Below are 17,107 nucleotides of genomic sequence, written 5' to 3'. Positions count from 1 at the left end.
CAGGAGCCTCCCCCAGTTGCCGTGACCTTTCAGAGGTGGTAGAGAGCAGCCTGGTAATGGTTTTGACTGGCTCCTTCACCCCCCCTCAGGTGGATCCTGTCAGGGTCCCTGGAGTGGAGCCGTGTATGTCCCAGGGAACAGCAACAAAAAAGGTATTGAGTGCCCATCTTCTGTCCCTAGGTCTCCTACCCCACCGAGAAAGTGTGCCCACATTTGCTTTCTTTTGCTGATGATTTATTCATAGAAGCCTTCCTTCTTGCCCTTCGTGCCCTTTCATTGCCAGGGTCTGAACCTGTTGTCGTATGCAAGGGTGCACATGTACGTGGAGGTGACCCTGCTCTGGCAGGGGGGCTGGACTAGATGATCTCCAAAGGTCCCTTCCAACCCCTACCATTCTGTGATTCTGTGTATGTATTTCGGTTTTCTAGGGGCAGTGTAATTCTAGATGCTTCCCAGTTTAAAAGAAACAGGTTTAATCACAGTCATTCAGATATTTAGCTGCTCTTTAATGCTTGGCACAGGATGTTTTGATCAGTGACATAATACGCTTATTTTATTATGGTCTTGTATGGCATTTGACTATCTCACAAACACTGATAAGGTGAGGTTCTTTTGCCGCTGAAGCAAAACTGAGATGCTGTGTATTAACACAAAAAGTATTTATTGATGATGGTTTGTCTGTTCAGGCTACAGTAGTTTGGAGTTTTTTCTTGAGTGTCTGGTATTAACGTATGATTTAGTTCAGTTTGAAATACAGTTCCTTCTGATATAATTTGCAATTACCCCTAAAAGCCTCTGCAAATTCAGTCATAAAACAGGGGGTATAAAAACACCCACTGACTGGAAGTTATGACTAGATAAATAGAACAGAAGTGAAGAGCTGTTATTTTCCCCAGTTTGTGGTCAACTGTGGTAGAAATTTTAAATTTTGTAATGATTTTTTTTGCTAGCAACTTCTAAAATAAGGTTCTGCATTTACCTTGATGTCTTTTAAACCTTGATGTCTTAAGTGGATTTTAGTGACTAAAAAAGTGACTAAATTAGTGACTAAATTAGTTTATTGATGACTAAATTAGTTTATTGATGAAGTAGCTGAAAAATCTTTCAGAAGCAATTATCTGCTCTCTTCCATGACCCTTTGCATCACCTCGTCCTCTAAGAAAGAAACGCAAAGATCTTAACAAAGCCTGCCCACAGCTTTGGGGAGCAGTTGTTTGCCATGTGAAAGTCCTGACTGATCTTCTAGATGAAATAGCTAATTAATACAGATTTGTGCACAGAACAAACTTGTTGCTTAGGGAGTTGAAAAATGAGTAATTACAGCAGCAGATTGCAATAGGCACTCGCTTCCTCCAGCTCACTGAAGTAAGTCTCCAAAATCTGCAGAGGAAGCTCCCGTCAGCCATACTTCTTTGCTATTGCTTTATTTCATGCTTTTTTACAGTAAAGAAATTCCTTACTTAAGGACTATCTTTATCTGCCATTAGACCAGAAGTTTTTGGACTCGTTGATATAAAAAAAACTGATTTTAATGTTGCCGACCTGCATATGTTCAGGTCAAAGGTAATCGTAGCATCACAGAATACTGCAGCTTTGAAGACCTCAGGAGGTCATCTGGGTTCAAACCCTGCTCAAAGCAGCTGCTTAATGTCTATCCCAAATGCGGATCCGGTCTCTGTTATACATGGGTCTCATAGGTGGGGGAGGGTTGGGTTTTTCCCTTTTTTTTCCTCCTCTTTTTCTTTTCTGTCTGGTATTTCAGGAATAGGAAGTTTCTCCAAATTATTTCAGACGACAATCTTCTTTTTGTTCCAGAGAAAAACCTGGGAGATCAAACACTCGTAATTGGACTTGTCAGGAAATCCAGCATGTTCCTTTCTAGTCCTATAGGCTGAGGCTAGTGACCTCTTAAATACTTTTTTTTATTGGTGAGAAAATCTCAATTCTTTCATAATACCTCATCATCATGGATTTTACTTCTTATGGAACTATTATTCTAGTGAATCCCTAGAGGCAGATGCATTGAGTTTCAGCAGAAATCACCCAGAAAAGTTCCTGGTTTGCTTTAAAACCTAGAATGTCATATTAGTAGCCCTGACACAGGAATTGGAATTGAAATGTTCTTTTACTTATTTAAACATTTTTAAATATTTACATATTTTAGCATATTTACATGTAGGCTTATTTTGTGGGAAAATTCATTACCTGTTTGAGAGACAAAATCAATAATAAATTTGACTGCAATCTAGGGTCATCAATGAAGTTTGCTTCTAGGGTGCATGTTGGACTGTGGAATAGTGTATCGCAATGCGTTTATTTGAAACTCCAAATGCATATAATGTTATTTATGAAGTGGAAAGTATTCTATGTGAACACACTGTTCTACTAAAAAAACCTAAAAAGCATTTCTTCAAATGGATTCCATAAATTTTTTTCAAGTTGTATGCCCTTTTTTGTCAATAATAGAGAAGGTCTGTATTAGCTAAGGTTGTGAACAGATATAACTACTTTAAAGAATGTCAGTTAGACTTAAAAATATGACACTCGTATTTCAAGAAAATACCGTATGCTTTACTAATTAAATAAATGATAATGATTGTAAATAATTTTCTTTACTGTCAAATCCATTTCTGTGAGAAAACCATTTTTTAGGGCTGCTTAGCTTTTTTAAATTAAAAAGTAATCTTCTTACCAATCAGTAATACGCATGTATTATTGCAAAGGTAAAAACTTGTTTTCCTGATATTGATACTATTTTGCCCCATTTATTTTATATAGTGGTGATTGGTATTAATGGATATTTATATCCATTTTGTTTAAATTCCATTCATTTTCCTCCAGTGTCATTAGATATCTACTCATGCAAAGATAATCTTAAAATAATTATTTTGTCTATATTACTAGACAGTAGACCAAGAGCAGTTTAAGATTGAAAAAGGTCTTTTGACTTATCATTTTTTAAAATTAATTTTTAACCCATTTTGGTTTCTTTTCCATGTCTATTTAATCTTCCCTGCATTCTCTTACCTACAATCTCCCTTTCTTCCAACAATGAGTTTCACAGCTATTGACCTTTCCAGAAATTGTCCACAAAACACATCCCTGTGTTAATATGTGAACAGCAGCTAAGTGGTAGGACTGTCTCTGCTTTGACTGTTTCTATTTGACTTGAATTGTTTGTCCCCTGGAGTAGAAACAGTGCCTTTTTCTGGTAGCACATATAGCGCATCCTGATACCCAATGGGTTGGTCTTGATATCTGGACCTTAAAAAAAAATAAATCCATCTGTGGCAATAAGTGTTCTGCATTTCTCCATGCTGTATCCAAATTCTGTACTCCAAAGTTAGATGTGGTTTTGATTGCTTTGGTTTTATTCATCACGTTAATTGGAAATCGGCTCATAGAATTATGGGGGAGTACAGCGCTTGTATTTTAAAGAAATATGTGGTGCAGCTGATTAGAATGTGCTGCTGACATCTAATTTGAAGTTAGGCAGGAGATGACATGATAGGCACCTATTTATTGGGTTAGAAACGTTCTAAAGAGTGATTTTAAACAATTGCTGATATTTTTAGTACAGGGAAATTTTGTAGTCATTTGTTCTGAATCAGTGATGAGAAAAAACAAGTCCTTTTATTACTTCTCCTCACCTAAAAGCATGATTGACTAGGATGCTAGATAGTATCTTGATTTTCCTTTCAAGCTTTGTTGTTCGCAATTCCAGTTACTGTAAAACAGATCGTTACAATTTTTATTATTTACTCTAATACATATCCTTTTTTAGTAACTAGATTGTGTTCTTGCATCTTATTTGTCCAAGACTGCTAAATAGATTAGTAAAAATATATAATATAATGCAACTATTTGCATTATGTGAAGGAATATATAAGAAATATATTTATCCAAAGATAAGCTCCCAGTGGAATAGAGGGATAAATTACTCTGATAGTGCAACATACAATGGCTCGTTGCTGAAACTAATTCACAGGCTGAACTGTTTGAAGGTACAAAAAGATAAATAGAATAATTTTCATGATGGAGAAGCAGGACTCTTATTTAATATGAAACAAGGGTAGCCTTGTGGTTAAAACATGGCTTTAAGAATAGACTGTACATCTACCTCCTACCCCAACCCCAGATGAGCTCCCTGACCCTTTATCTGTGTTCCTGGTGTTACCTCTGATTCCTGCAGCTGCAGCCTTTGAAAGCCCTGATTAGGAAAAGAGAAGTGAGTGAGAAGCGGTGTCTTGCATGTGGATTTTTATGAAGCAGCAGGTAATTCCACTTTTTCAGGGTGTCAAGAGAAACAATTCCAGGCACGGGTTTGTTTTCTGTGCATTTTTAGATAGTCTTTTTGCAGTTCTAATGCTTGTACTATTCTGTGTGATTGTTTGAGAAATCCTCATCTGAACTGATGCGTAAATGGCTTGCTGCAGGAAAGCAACAGTCAAAATTACCTGGCTGCTTTTGCTGTCTTGCTAAGAAGCTAAGCTTGCTATTAAAGGCCTTGAAGAATTCCAATGAATCTCTAGTGTTATTTTAACAGGTTTGCAATACTGAGCTTTGGTGTGCATTGATTTTTTTTTTTTTGGAAAGCAATATGAATTCTAAAATCAAAAGTAGCTAAAGAACCTGGAAATGTACAGTGACTTCAGATGAAAGCAGATGATGCTGAGCTACTGAATTTTCCATGGCTACAGCGATAACCAGCGAGATGTGCAAGACCAGTTTTATATTATTAGGGCTTAAGGAGAAAATAGCAACGACTGATTTGGAGGAGAAAATGTGCTTTTTTGTAATGGTTAAGTGTTAATACATTGGTTTCTTTAAAGTTAATAATATTTTAGAGATTAAGTTGTATATTCACAGCTGCTGGCTCACTCCTCTTTCTCAGTCCTCCCTCTTTGGCTTAATTTACTGCTTTTGTGTGTTTCTTCAACTAATATATGAAGAGTTTCCAGATAGGCTTGGAAGGAATTTTAGAGATCACTAGTTAAGGCCTCTTCCCAGAGGCAGGATCCAAGCTGGATCTACTGTAATAAATATTTCTCTAACTTGTGAATCTCTTGTGAAGGTGATTTCCTAGCTTCATTGGGTAGGTATATTACGTCGATTCTTTGCTACTGCTATTTAGAATTTTTTTCCTATTTTGTAACCTAAATATTTGGTCCTAATTCAGCTAATTTTTTATGCTGTGTCTAGGGATGTGAGGAAGTATCCATCATTGTCACTCATAACAGCTTTTTATATTCTGAGAGAAGATGTCCTGTATCCTCTTGGACTAACCTTTTTTAAAACTAAAGTCTCTGGGCTTGACAGTCTTCCCTAGCACAAACTGCTTATCACTTCCCTGCTCTTGTTAACTTCCCTTCAATTCTTTTCCAGCTTGTCTTTTGCAATCCTTTGTATAGGGATTCACAAAGCTGGACACAATATTCCGGTTTAGGCTATAACAACATCAGCAAATGATTTCTGATCTTTATTTACAAAAGAACCATAGCTCCGTGAGGTCTTATACAATGCACCTCCTGTTTATGCATCCTAGATTGGACTTCTGGTTTGCTAAAACCCTGCGTCTTTTTCTGTTATCTTCCTGTTTATTTATTGTTCCCATTTTTATGTTTTATGCATTTAATTTCTTTCAAAAGCGTATTTTGGTGAAGATTTTTCTCCCCTTTTTTGTGCTTATCCTTTAATGTATATCTGATCGTATTTTTTTTGGATTTTTTCCTTCATTTTGAAATGATTTTAAATGCAGTAAAAAGCGTGTGCTCAGAACTCTGAGCTTGGTATCATTTCCTGATTTCTATTTGTTCTTAATAGAGAAGTTCCTTGTTCTGTTGCTTTATTGTGGTAATGAAAATATTCTATATAACTGGAGCAGGACAAACCCAGGGGATTTTCTTTTTGACACACTTTCCCAAGTCCTGGTAATTACAAAACTTCTGATAATTAACTTTTGAATATTTTCTCTGTGATTTCCTATACAGTATTTTTTTTACTTTGCTAATGCGAATGGTGAGTCTTGTGTTTTATTCCTGTGTTACGATGCTTTGCTTTATTGATTACATCCTATCTTCTGCCAGAAATGAGTTACATGACACTATTTTTGAGAATGCAGAAAAACTTAATCCCTGGATTTTACATGTTAATTTTCTCGGTGTTTACAAATTGGTTAACATCTTGTTCTAACTCCCTCTCCCCAAGTATTCTGATCTGTAGTTTGGAAAGCCCTTCCCCTTTTAATGGTAGTGCTTTGATTTGCCCTTTTCTGACCTGATGAACTCTCCTGTTCTCCTGAGTTCTCAAAGAAAATTGATGAAGACAGTCTCCTTAAATATTTTAGAGTGGATTTCAGTTGATCTTGCTATCCTCAGCACATTTCTTCATGAGTAGTGATTTTCTTGAGGATTTTTTTTCCTCCTTATCTCTTGTAAATATGTCCAGATAAGTATGTTAAAAAAAAAAAAATGTTGGAGAAAGTATGGAAGACTTAAGCCTTCTGTGCATTCTTTGCCTTTCTTAACTCTTAATGGACTTTAATCACTCTTATATAAAGTATCTTCCATTATCTCTTCTTGTCCCTTGTAAACTACAACTCATTATGCACCTTTGCCTTTCTGATCTCTATTTTCATGCTTCTGCTGTTCCATAGCATTACTCCCTAATTTTCTTCTTGTTGCATCTTGAACAATTTTGTGATTATTCTTTTGTTAGTGTTTAAGGATGAAGCTATTTTTTGTCTGTTACCATCCTATCGTTATATTGGAACAGTTGGACCCTGTGCCTTTCAAATAGCAAGGTAGCATAAAACCATTAAAATATGCATGTAGGATGTAGCACATGAGATGTTGGTCCTTGAGGAGTATTGCTTTTACGATGAAGAAAAATTTGCATTTATTCAATAGCTGACAACATTAAAATCATTTCTGTCATTTAGATGATTTCAATATGTGTTTACCTTCATATACAGAAATCAGATTGTAAGTAAAACCTTGTTAAGTATCTACATAGCTACTTCTGGACAGCAGCTGCTTACAGGTATCAGAACTGTATATACTTAATACTATTAAAACTTAAATCTGTTAATTAATGTAGAACTATTAAAGAACTTCTAGAATAGCAAGACCTCCCAACAGTAAGTGTGGGCTGCATTATCATGCCCTGAATTATTCCTTCATGTACTAATGACACTTAAGTAAGAGAAAAATGAATTGCAACATATCCTAATGATCACAGAGTAGGATAAGCTTGGGAAAATGCTGTATTTGCCTTGCATATGACCTTTGAGTTGTTTATCATATTGTACGCTCTTGCTGAGCTGTTAGCCTTATATCCAAAGGTAGCTTCTGTGATCTGGAAAGAAGTAGTTGCTCAGGAAAGACCAGAATTAATTAAGGGTCCATTTGGCATATGGAAGACTATAGTGAGGGGTTAATCCTGGTGAAGAGTCATTAGATGGTCAGTTCCTGTGTGCATGGGTTTAGGAAGTTCTGCCTTAAAAAAGATGTAGGTCAAACTAGAAAAATGTAATCTGAAGTTACAGATATTTCTATCCTTACTTTCCATTGCAGCATATTTTATTAAATTTTATTTGAGGATTTGGAAGGGGAAAGGAATACTGTTTTGGTTTTCTTATATGTAATAGTTTAGTGAAGTTTTCATAGACTCACGTGGGTTTGGGTTGGAAGGGACCTTGAAAGATCATCTAGTCCAATCCCTCTGCCGTGGCAGGGACATTTTTCACAAGATCAGGCTTCTTACATTTTCCAGTTACTGCAGGATTATGAACTGTTTCCTGGAGCAACTGATACCTCTTCTGTTCAGCTGTCTTTACTTTTTGTTCTTGAGTTTTACTTTCTGCTCATCATGAAAGTGAGGAATAAATTGAAGGAGCCAAAGCTGTTGTGACATCCTGTGGAGTTTACATGTACATATCAGTGTTAGACAGGTTCAAATATCTATTTTAATTTCAGAAAATGGTATCGGCACAGCGTGGTTTGATTTGGTGAAGGCTTCAGTGGGATTGCTTGGAATTAACATTGAGCTTGCTATTTAGAAGCTACCATTATTTTTTCTTATTACTGCCCCTTTTGTGAGAGAAGACCATAAACATTTAGTTCTTGTATCTCCTGAACTTTTCTTGCCCGATTTTTCTTCAATTCATTCAGGTCTGCAACAGTACAAGCTGCTCGCTGGGAAAGCCAGGCTCCATGTTGTCCCTAAAGGTGGTGGCTGCGGCCAGAGTGACGAGGAACTTTTCTCCTGGTGTAGGAGGGTGTTGCAAAAATATCAAGTTTGGACATTTCTCTTGGAAAACAATCTGTGGAGAACATTTTAGCACATTTGCCATTAGCAAAAGGGTTTTGATGGAGGCAGAGCTGTCTTTGCCAACGGTGCGTTTGTTTGGAAGCTGCTATTTCTGGCCTGTTAGCTTCTGAGCCTTTTGTAACAGCAGAAAGAGGAAGCGAACAGTGAAATCACTTTAATAACATATTTCCTGGTTGAAGTGACTTATCTGTGAGGCCTAGACAGAGGAGATGTCATTTCCTGGATTACTTCTTTTCAGTTTGAACAGTCTTTTTTACTGTCTTATCTTTTGACCCAGCTTCTTAATTGAAGTGCAATTTTCGTGTTAAGTAATGTAAACTAGGCCTTTTAATGAAAATGTAAAGCTTTAAGGAAACACCTTTTCACAAAATGCTAATGTGCAAGACAAGTCTTTCATAAACTACATGTTGATATGAACTTGAAATCCCTTACCTTAAAATTATGTTCAAGAGCTTGAAATCTTGTCTTTAAAAGAGTATGATAATAAGGTTTGTTCACAGGGATAAAAAAAAAAAAAAATTGACGCTCTTTCTATTCCTCATGATGCTGCTACTAATCACCACCCTGACGCCAGCTGTAGCTGACTGTCCTGAAGAGTTAGGACACTTCCAAATCGTTAAGAATAGGCAGCTGCTCTGTCCTCAAATTTCAGTTCATTAATAGCTGCTTGTGAAAATTGTTACCAGAAGTCCATGAAAAGGAGACCGAAAGAGCTAATATAAAAATTAGCTGCAAATATGATTCTTTAGTTTTTATAGCCCACAAAAGGGCTGTGGAATTGGAATGACACGGGGGGGGAAAAACAGTGACATCTGAAATTACAATATACAGCTCAGTTTAAATTGGAAGTTATGGTTGTTTTGGACCTTGTAATCCTACTTTACTAAAATGTCTGTTAGGGATGATAACTTTATTCTTTTCCCTGACTTTGCATAAGATATAAGTAGAGCATAGTATAAATGTTTTACTTGGTCAACCTCTAGAATACCTTTCCATGAAAAGCATTAAAATATCAGGTGTGGTCTCACCTTTCTTCCCCCACAAAAATATGCCTTATCGGTTTGTGTTAGCAGAGTGCTTTTACATCTCCCTTAAAATGTCTATCCGGTTGTTAGTCATCATTAAAATATAGTTTCAATAGATATGAAAGATGAATGTAAAAGGAGTGATAAATAAAGCAGTAGACTGTGAAGAGAGAAACAGAGTAAGAAGGTGCTCAGAGCCCTGGAGAACTAGTTTCTATTTTTGAATATGTACGGTAGAAACAAGAACTGTAATTCATCAGTAAAAATATGCTCAGGACCAATTGTGAAACTCTAATCACATTAAGGGATTCTAAAGAGTAAGAATGACTCTTATTTTGCTACTGTAAACTACACTCATATGTTAATGCAGTTATACCGCAAATATATTAATCAAAGCATAGCTTCAAGTCACATTCAGTGTTGGACTGTGTAGTTTGCTGTGTGTAAACTACCAGCAAATTGGACCTGAGTTTGTTACCATTGTGCTGGGTAAAATCTTAAAAGATGGCCCAGCTGTTCTCCATCAGGCAACTCAGTATGGTCCTTTTTTACATGTTACAAGATGAAGATCCGTATTTCTGCTGACACACTGTGCTACAGAATGAGATATCCTTTTTTGGAAGGCAGTGTTTGCTAAATAAAGAGTTTAGTATTACAGATTCTATTACGTTATTTTACAGGAAGTCACCTCAAGTCAGTGTAGTTTCCGCGGGATTTGTCCAGGTTATTGGGAAGTTCCTGTGCGATTCAGGCAATGACTAATCCAGAATTTAACAACTTTGTTACTTTGTTTTAGTTTGATTGTGTCTTTTCTAAGAATATCATCAAATTTTAAGGATAGGTACTAAGTCTTCTGTCCCTCTGAAGATGAGTATGATGTCCCACTGCATCACTCCTTTATCCACAGTGGGTCTTGCAGGAACAGTTATGGTTGAGGCTGAAATAATGCCTATAAATGTTGTTCTTAAAGTAACTAACAGTTGATAGTGTGTCTTCTTCATTGACTTCCCTTTTTGGTTATTAACAGTGCTTTATGTTTTGGTTTTTTTTTTTTAAGGAAGTTCTAAAATGTGATATATAGGACCTTTATGACACAGTTCATGTTACATAGATTCAGGAGTAAAATTCTACTTTTTCTCTATGTGGCATTGGAAATATTGTAGGTGCTACATTACAGAATGGTTGAGATTGGCAAGGACCTCTAGAGATCACTTCGACCAACACCCCTGCTCAACGCAGGACCAGCTAGAGTAGGTTGCCCGGGACCGCATCCAGTCAGGTTTTAAATATCTCCACTGATGGGGAAGTCCACAACCTCTCTGGGCAACCTGTTCCAGCGCTTGACCACCCTCACAGGGAAAAAAGTGTTTTCTTGTGTTCAGTTGGAATTTCATACTTTTTACCTTGTGCCCATTGTCTCTTGTCCTGTCAGTGCGCACTACCTTATCTTCATTTCTTCCCATTAGGTACTCATACATATTTATGAGATCCCCTGCTTTGAGTCTTCTCTTCTCCAGGCTGAAGAGTCCCAGCTCTCTGAGCCTCTCCTCTTACGAGAGATGCTCCAGTGCCTTAATCTTCATGGCCCTTTGCTGGACTTGCTCCAGTAAGTCCCTGCCTTTCTTAGTTTAGGGAGTCCAGGACTGGACACTGCATTCCAGGTGTGGCCTCACCAGTGCTGAGCAGAGAGGAAGGATCACCTCCCTTTACCTGCTGACAATGCCTTCCCTAGTGCAGCACAGGATGCTGTTGGCCGTTTTTTCCTGTGGGGGTGCATTACTGGGTCATGGTCAGCTTGTTGTCCACCAGGACCCTCTGGTTCTTCTTTGCAAAGCTGCTTTCCAGCTTGTCAGGCCCCAGGTTGTACCTGGTGTCTGGCGTTATTCCTCCCCAGATGCAGGACTTGGCATTTCCCCTTGTTCAACTTTGTGATGTTCCTCTCTGTGCAGCTCTCCAGCCTGTTGAGGTCCCTTTGAATGGCAGCACAATCCTTTGCTGTGTCAGCCACTCCCCCCAGTTTTGTATTGCTGCAGGGCGCAGCAGGTGTAATGAAGAGGGTAAACTACCAGCCTCATTGTTGAGTGCTGGGGTGTACTACTAGTGACTAGCTTCTGACTGGACTTTGTGACACTGATCACAATCTTCTGGGCCTAGTCTTTCAGGCAGTTTTTAATCCACTTCATTCATCTAACCCATACTTTGTCACCTTGTCTATCAGGATGTTATGAAGGACAGTATCAAAAGTCTTAACAATATTGAGGTAAACAGGATCCTCTGATCTCTCCTTGTTCACCACTGTAGTCACTTAATCATAGAAGGCTATCGGCTTGCCAAGCATGACAGCACCTTCGTAAATCCATGCTGACTACTCCCAGTGCCTTCTTGTTCTCTTTGTGTTTGGAAATGGTTTTCAGGAGCATTTTCTCCATCACCTTCTAGGCACTGAGGTAAAGCTGGCCCGCCTGCAGTTCTCTGAATCTTCCTCCTTATCGTTCTTGAAGACAGGAGTGATGTTTGCCCTTTTCCAGTCTTCAGGCACCTCTCCCAGTTGCCATTATCTTTCGAAGACTGAGAGTGGCCTCTTAATGGCATCAGCCAGCTCCCTCAGCACTCACGGGTGGATCCCATCAGGGCCCATGAACTGCTGCATGTCCAGTTTGTTTCAGTGCTCCTGGTCCAGGAGCACTCAGTCTTGGCACCTGGTCCTCCTTCACCAAGTCTTCTGAGCTCCAGACTTTTCCTCTGGTCTGAGGTGCCTGGGATTCCTGAAGGCTGGTTTTACCAGTAAAGGCTGAGGCAAAGAAGGCATTGGATACCTTGCATGTCCTTTGTTACCAGCTCCCCTGCGCTATTCAGCAGCTTTCCCACGTATTCCCTAGTCTTCCTTTTGTTGCTTATGTACTTGCAGAACCCTTTCTTGATGCCCTTCGCATACTTCACCAGATTCACCTCTGGGTCAGCCCTGGCTTTCCTAACCCTATCCCTGCAAAATCAGTTGCCCTCCTCCTGGGTCACTTGCCCCTTCTTCCACCTCTTCTGTGCTTCCTTTTCATGTCTGAGTTCAGTGAGGAGCTCCTAACTTATTCATGCAGGCCTCCTGCCGCCTTTGCTTGATTTCCTGTTTCTTGGGATGGACCTCTTTGAATTTTCACCTTTTTTTGAGTTTTATGCTTTATGCAGTGTTTTAATGCATCTGTGTGGCTCTGATGTTTTATAATAGTTATGTCAAATATAATAAATGTAATACTCTTGTAATGGGTGATCCTAGTGAGATGCTAATAATGTTTTTCTATCAATTTAAAACAAATAGTAAGGCAAGCTTCTGTGTAGGAGATTGCGCAAATGCACCTGGGGTTATTCCTGCCCAGGTGCAGGACGTGGCATTTCCCCTTGTTGAACTGTGTGATACTCGCTCTCCACTTCTCCAGCCTGTCAAGAATGGCTTCGAATGGGTATTTCTTGAGCAAGTTCTGTTTTCCATGTGGTCTAATGGCTGCTATTCATGCTTCCCAAGACACTTTCATTTGTTAGGAGTTAAAAAAAACCAAAAAACAAAAAGGCAATTGAATCTCTTAATTTTGAAAATGTTGTTAATCATTAATGGGTTTTTTGTGGTGAAAAGTGATGTCTCCACAGATGAAGTAGACTTATCTCTGGGTGTGTATTTAGGACAATCTGGCATTCAGAAGGTATTTGATAATCTTGGGTGTTGCCTTTAACTCTATCCAAGTAGATATATTATTAGAATGAGTATAATAATTTTATTGAGATTTGCTCAGAAATGATCCCTTCCCAGATACATTAAGAAAATAAACACAAAATCTTCAGGTTCTTAGCTATAGCCTCAGTTATTAAGAAGACTGAAAAGCTGTCTAGTTCTGTTGGCTGCCTATTAACAAAAGTGATGTGGTCTCTGCCTTAAATCTGTGTGATGCCCTGTCGAGGCTCAAAAACCTGAAGAAACAATCTCCGGATTTTGTTCTTAGAGCAATGAGCAAAACTACCGGTTCGGGCAGAACACTGCAGATGCTGAGTATGAATGGCGTCTCTGTCTCCATTTAGTATCTGAAACTAATTTTTATTTTTGTTTGTCCTTCTGTAACTGGAAAGGGCTGTGTGTTTTGAAGAGTAATTTTTTTTTAAGTTTTTCTAGGTTGCTGAAAGGTGGAATTGAGTTGAGTCTTGTAACAGGCGTTTCAAATACTATTTTTAGTTAGATGTTGGTGATCTCATCCCTTGCCATTTTAAGAGGTCTCAATTGTTCTCTACAGAGACATTGATAATTGGTAGCAGAACGGCATGTAGACCTCTGGCTTGTCTTCTGTTGAGACACTTCGAAAAAGTAATCTGGTCTTGTGAGCTTGAATTGTGTGGTGAATTATCTTAACTTTAGCTCACGTCTTGCTTCCAAGAAGAAAAATATGCGGTTGGTTTTTGAATATCCAGAATGAGAAGGTAGAGAGAATGTGATGAAAGCAATAATATGGATAATACAAACATAAAGTTTTTTTAATATACAGGAAAAGTGTAATGGAAATAAGAAAAGCAGATTGACTGAACTAAGTATTTTAAATCAGTGTTTAATGAGTAAGATTACTGGTCAAGATTAAAACTACCACTCCAGTTTAAGTCCCAGTGCCACTAATCAGTGGTAAAGTATCTGTACTGTTTATAGACCAACTTGGAGCCAGTCGCTGTGTTTTAGCTCCTTTGCGGTGACTGGTTTATAAACATCCTTGAGAGCTTGTTTGATTTGCCTACTAGGAATGTAATGCATGCTTGAATAATACATAATCCATCTCAGCGTAGTAGTTTTAAAAAAAGTTGTTAGTTATGATTTTAGAACTCAATTAACTTATTTTTATTTCTTCTCAGGATGGCTTGAATTCTTTGGTCCTTGATCTGGATTATCCAGCGCTGAGGAAGAACAAGAACATTGATAACTTCCTAAATAGATGTAAGTTGCAAGTGGCCCTTAAACAATGACATTGTTGTGATCTCAGTCACGGGAAGATGAGTGGTCAGAAATGCATTGCTGATTTTCATTTTACTAATTTTTACAACTCTGAGCTTCTATATTCAGAAGGCTTTGGAGGACCATTGATTACTGAGAATTTTCATTTTGGGGAGTCATTGTATTGCTGAAAATATGTTGGAATATACCAGCTGTAGATTGTAATTTTTCCAACTACAGTTGGAAAAATCCCTTTATGTTATTTTTTATCTTAAGTATGCCCAGTGATGTAATTTGCAAAGCATATCCCTGTTATTATGTAATTATTATTATTAGAAATTAATTACTCAAAATGTCAACACTGTATATACAGTCTTATTTAATCTAACAGAGAAGCCTTCTGTTGATTTTAAAAACTAAATTATTATACCTTGAAATCTCTTGGTGCATTTTTGGACCTTTGTTGTAAATGTTTGTGATTCTCCCCAAATTAATTGTAGGCAGGATCTTAGAGTTTATTGAGCATATGAAAATGGAAGATTTAGATGAGAGTAGCTCTGTTTTGTCTTCTTAAAGTGTTTTCTATCCATGTATACAAACAACATTTTTTTTTTGTGTAAAAGTCGGGTAGTATTTGCTTTAAAATGTAAGTTGCAGTGAGTAAGCCTTCTTGGAACAACTGTGCTTTGTGGTGAGCTTATTTTGAGATACTATTTTTTTAAAAAGAAACAGAACTTTTCTATTGCGTATATCAAGGTTACTGCAGATGCAGTCTTACCAGCAACTCTTCTTCTGATTCTTTACTGGTAAGAGCTGTGTGTGCCTGCCCACCGTTGCTCTGGGGTCCACTTGAATATCCACTCATGCTCCTCAGTTAAATGGTGGCCGGTGTAGTCACTTGTGGTGAGTTCTTATGTTTGGAATTCAGCGCTTCTCCGTGAGGTTTAGCAGAGCTCCGTAGCTGGGCATACAGCTTTACAGTGGCCAGTAAAGTCTCATTTAGAAAAGTCAGTGAAAACAGAATAAATAAGAAACAGCAGATTAGGAGGGACGTAGCTTGAGATTTTTGTGTTTGAGTTCAAAGGTATTCAAGCAGTTATTTATGAAAGAAAGGGTCAGAAACAGCATTTTAAGTAATTTTTGTTACCTCCAACTGTGCATGGTAAGTGTGATGTGAGGGCAAAGCCCTATGTACAGCAAATGTGAAAATTATGTAAATGACAGTATCATAACTTTTATGAGCTGTTCAGATTTGCCTTTACATTAAAATACTATTTTTGCACTAGGACAAAATTGGAAGCCTTTTTCTGATCAGAAGACCAGTGGCTTATGGAATCTAGCTATTAAAAATAGCAATTATGGGAAAACAATTTAACCTTGGGAAGAATTTTTTGTTTTTTTTTTCCTGTAGCCCATGAACATTCTTGCTGTCTGTCTTCCCTTTTCTGAAGGCTGTTGCTCCTTCTCCTACTCCAGCTTCTTTCTTATTGTTGTAGTAAATATTACTAAGCATCTGATGCGGCCTGCAGGCTCCCAGCAATGTCAGAAACCCAAAAATATACTCCACTTCACAATTTTATTATTGCTTTTTTTTTTTTTAAATCAGATGACACTTTATAGTTGAAATAGGCAGACTCTAGTTAAAAAAAATTCTGAGATGTGTTACAAAAAAATTCACTGTAGTTAAAGAAGAGTTTTCACCTGTTGAACTGCAAAAATAAAAAGGGCATTTAAGAGCTGACTATTTTGGCTCACATGTCGTGAGGCCGTGCATCTCTCTTAAGAATCACCCATGTAACCCCTCTCCTGTTTCCACACTGCCTGAGAGAGAAAGAAAAATAGTGCTGCATAGCTTCTGTGATTTACACTTTAAAAAAAAATAAATTTCTGAAATAAGACTTTTGTAAACATTTGAAGCTGGTAATGTTTCAGCATTGCAACTGCATTAGTCCTGCCACAGCAATTTGTTTCAAAGTCCTTTCCGACAGAGGTGGTTGTGTGGTTATGAACCAGATTGAGGAACTGCACAGAATTAATACAAAGAGTGGGGTCCTTGGTTTGTCGGTTTCTTCGTGTTAAAGCCACTCAGGCAAAAGAGAAGCAAAGACCAGTTTCTGACTTTCATTTTGCTTCACTGATATTTGTGCCAGGACAAAGGGAGCTGCTCGGGTGCAGGAAAAAACAGGAGGACAATTGGGTTCTTACTGGCATTGCCATTTTATGTGATTTAAAGTTGCTGAACCCATAGCTCATGTCTCTTCAGAAGCTGTTCTGAGAGTAGCAATTATCAGTGGAAAGGAAGAGTGTACACGTGCTGGCTGAAGCCTCTTGCTACCTTGAACTTGGAAGAAGAGTTGGGGATTGTGTTGAGAATTTATGGAACAGTAAGTTGTTTCTCTCTTAGTTTAGGGAACAGCGAGTTCTTGTCTCTTCTGATTTTTCTCAGCATCTGAAGAGCTGTAGCAAATGCCTAGATGAGAATTATTATCCAAAAGGTTCTGACAGACCTTGATGAGCGGTTGGTGCGGGGAGCCTGGAGCTTGCGTCCCTCTTCAAGGCTTCCTGAGGCAACCGTGGGAAGGTGGCGGGGCTGTCCTCGGAGTTAGCACTCGGTACTGCAAAGTGAAGCAGCTGAGGCGGGGTTGTTGCTTACGATTGTTTTAATCTATATTACACAAATCTTCAAAAGTTGTGGAGAACACTGCAATAATCATCACACTTGCAGTCAATTTCATCACTTAATTCTTCCACAATAACACTTTGAGAAGGAAATATGTATTTTTTCTGCCATATTCCC

At 38.1% G+C, this 17,107-nt stretch overlaps 1 protein-coding gene across 3 annotated transcripts in view; it reads left to right on the top strand.

The window, feature by feature from the left end:
* ROCK2 (Rho associated coiled-coil containing protein kinase 2) overlaps positions 1-17,107 on the top strand; it is a 106,708-nt gene that overhangs the window by 29,809 nt on the left and 59,792 nt on the right. For all 3 annotated transcript variants that reach the window (XR_010070461.1, XM_063330480.1, XM_063330479.1), the window contains exon 2: positions 14,232-14,313. Coding sequence is in view for 2 of the 3 variants with exons in the window: in XM_063330480.1 (XP_063186550.1) it covers positions 14,232-14,313 (82 nt within the window). In the remaining variant the exon portion in view is untranslated. The remainder of the gene's footprint in view (positions 1-14,231; positions 14,314-17,107) is intronic.

Source organism: Chroicocephalus ridibundus, chromosome 3 (assembly GCF_963924245.1).
Source record: "Chroicocephalus ridibundus chromosome 3, bChrRid1.1, whole genome shotgun sequence".
NCBI lineage: Eukaryota > Metazoa > Chordata > Aves > Charadriiformes > Laridae > Chroicocephalus > Chroicocephalus ridibundus.
This window is presented reverse-complemented; position numbering and strand designations above follow the sequence as displayed.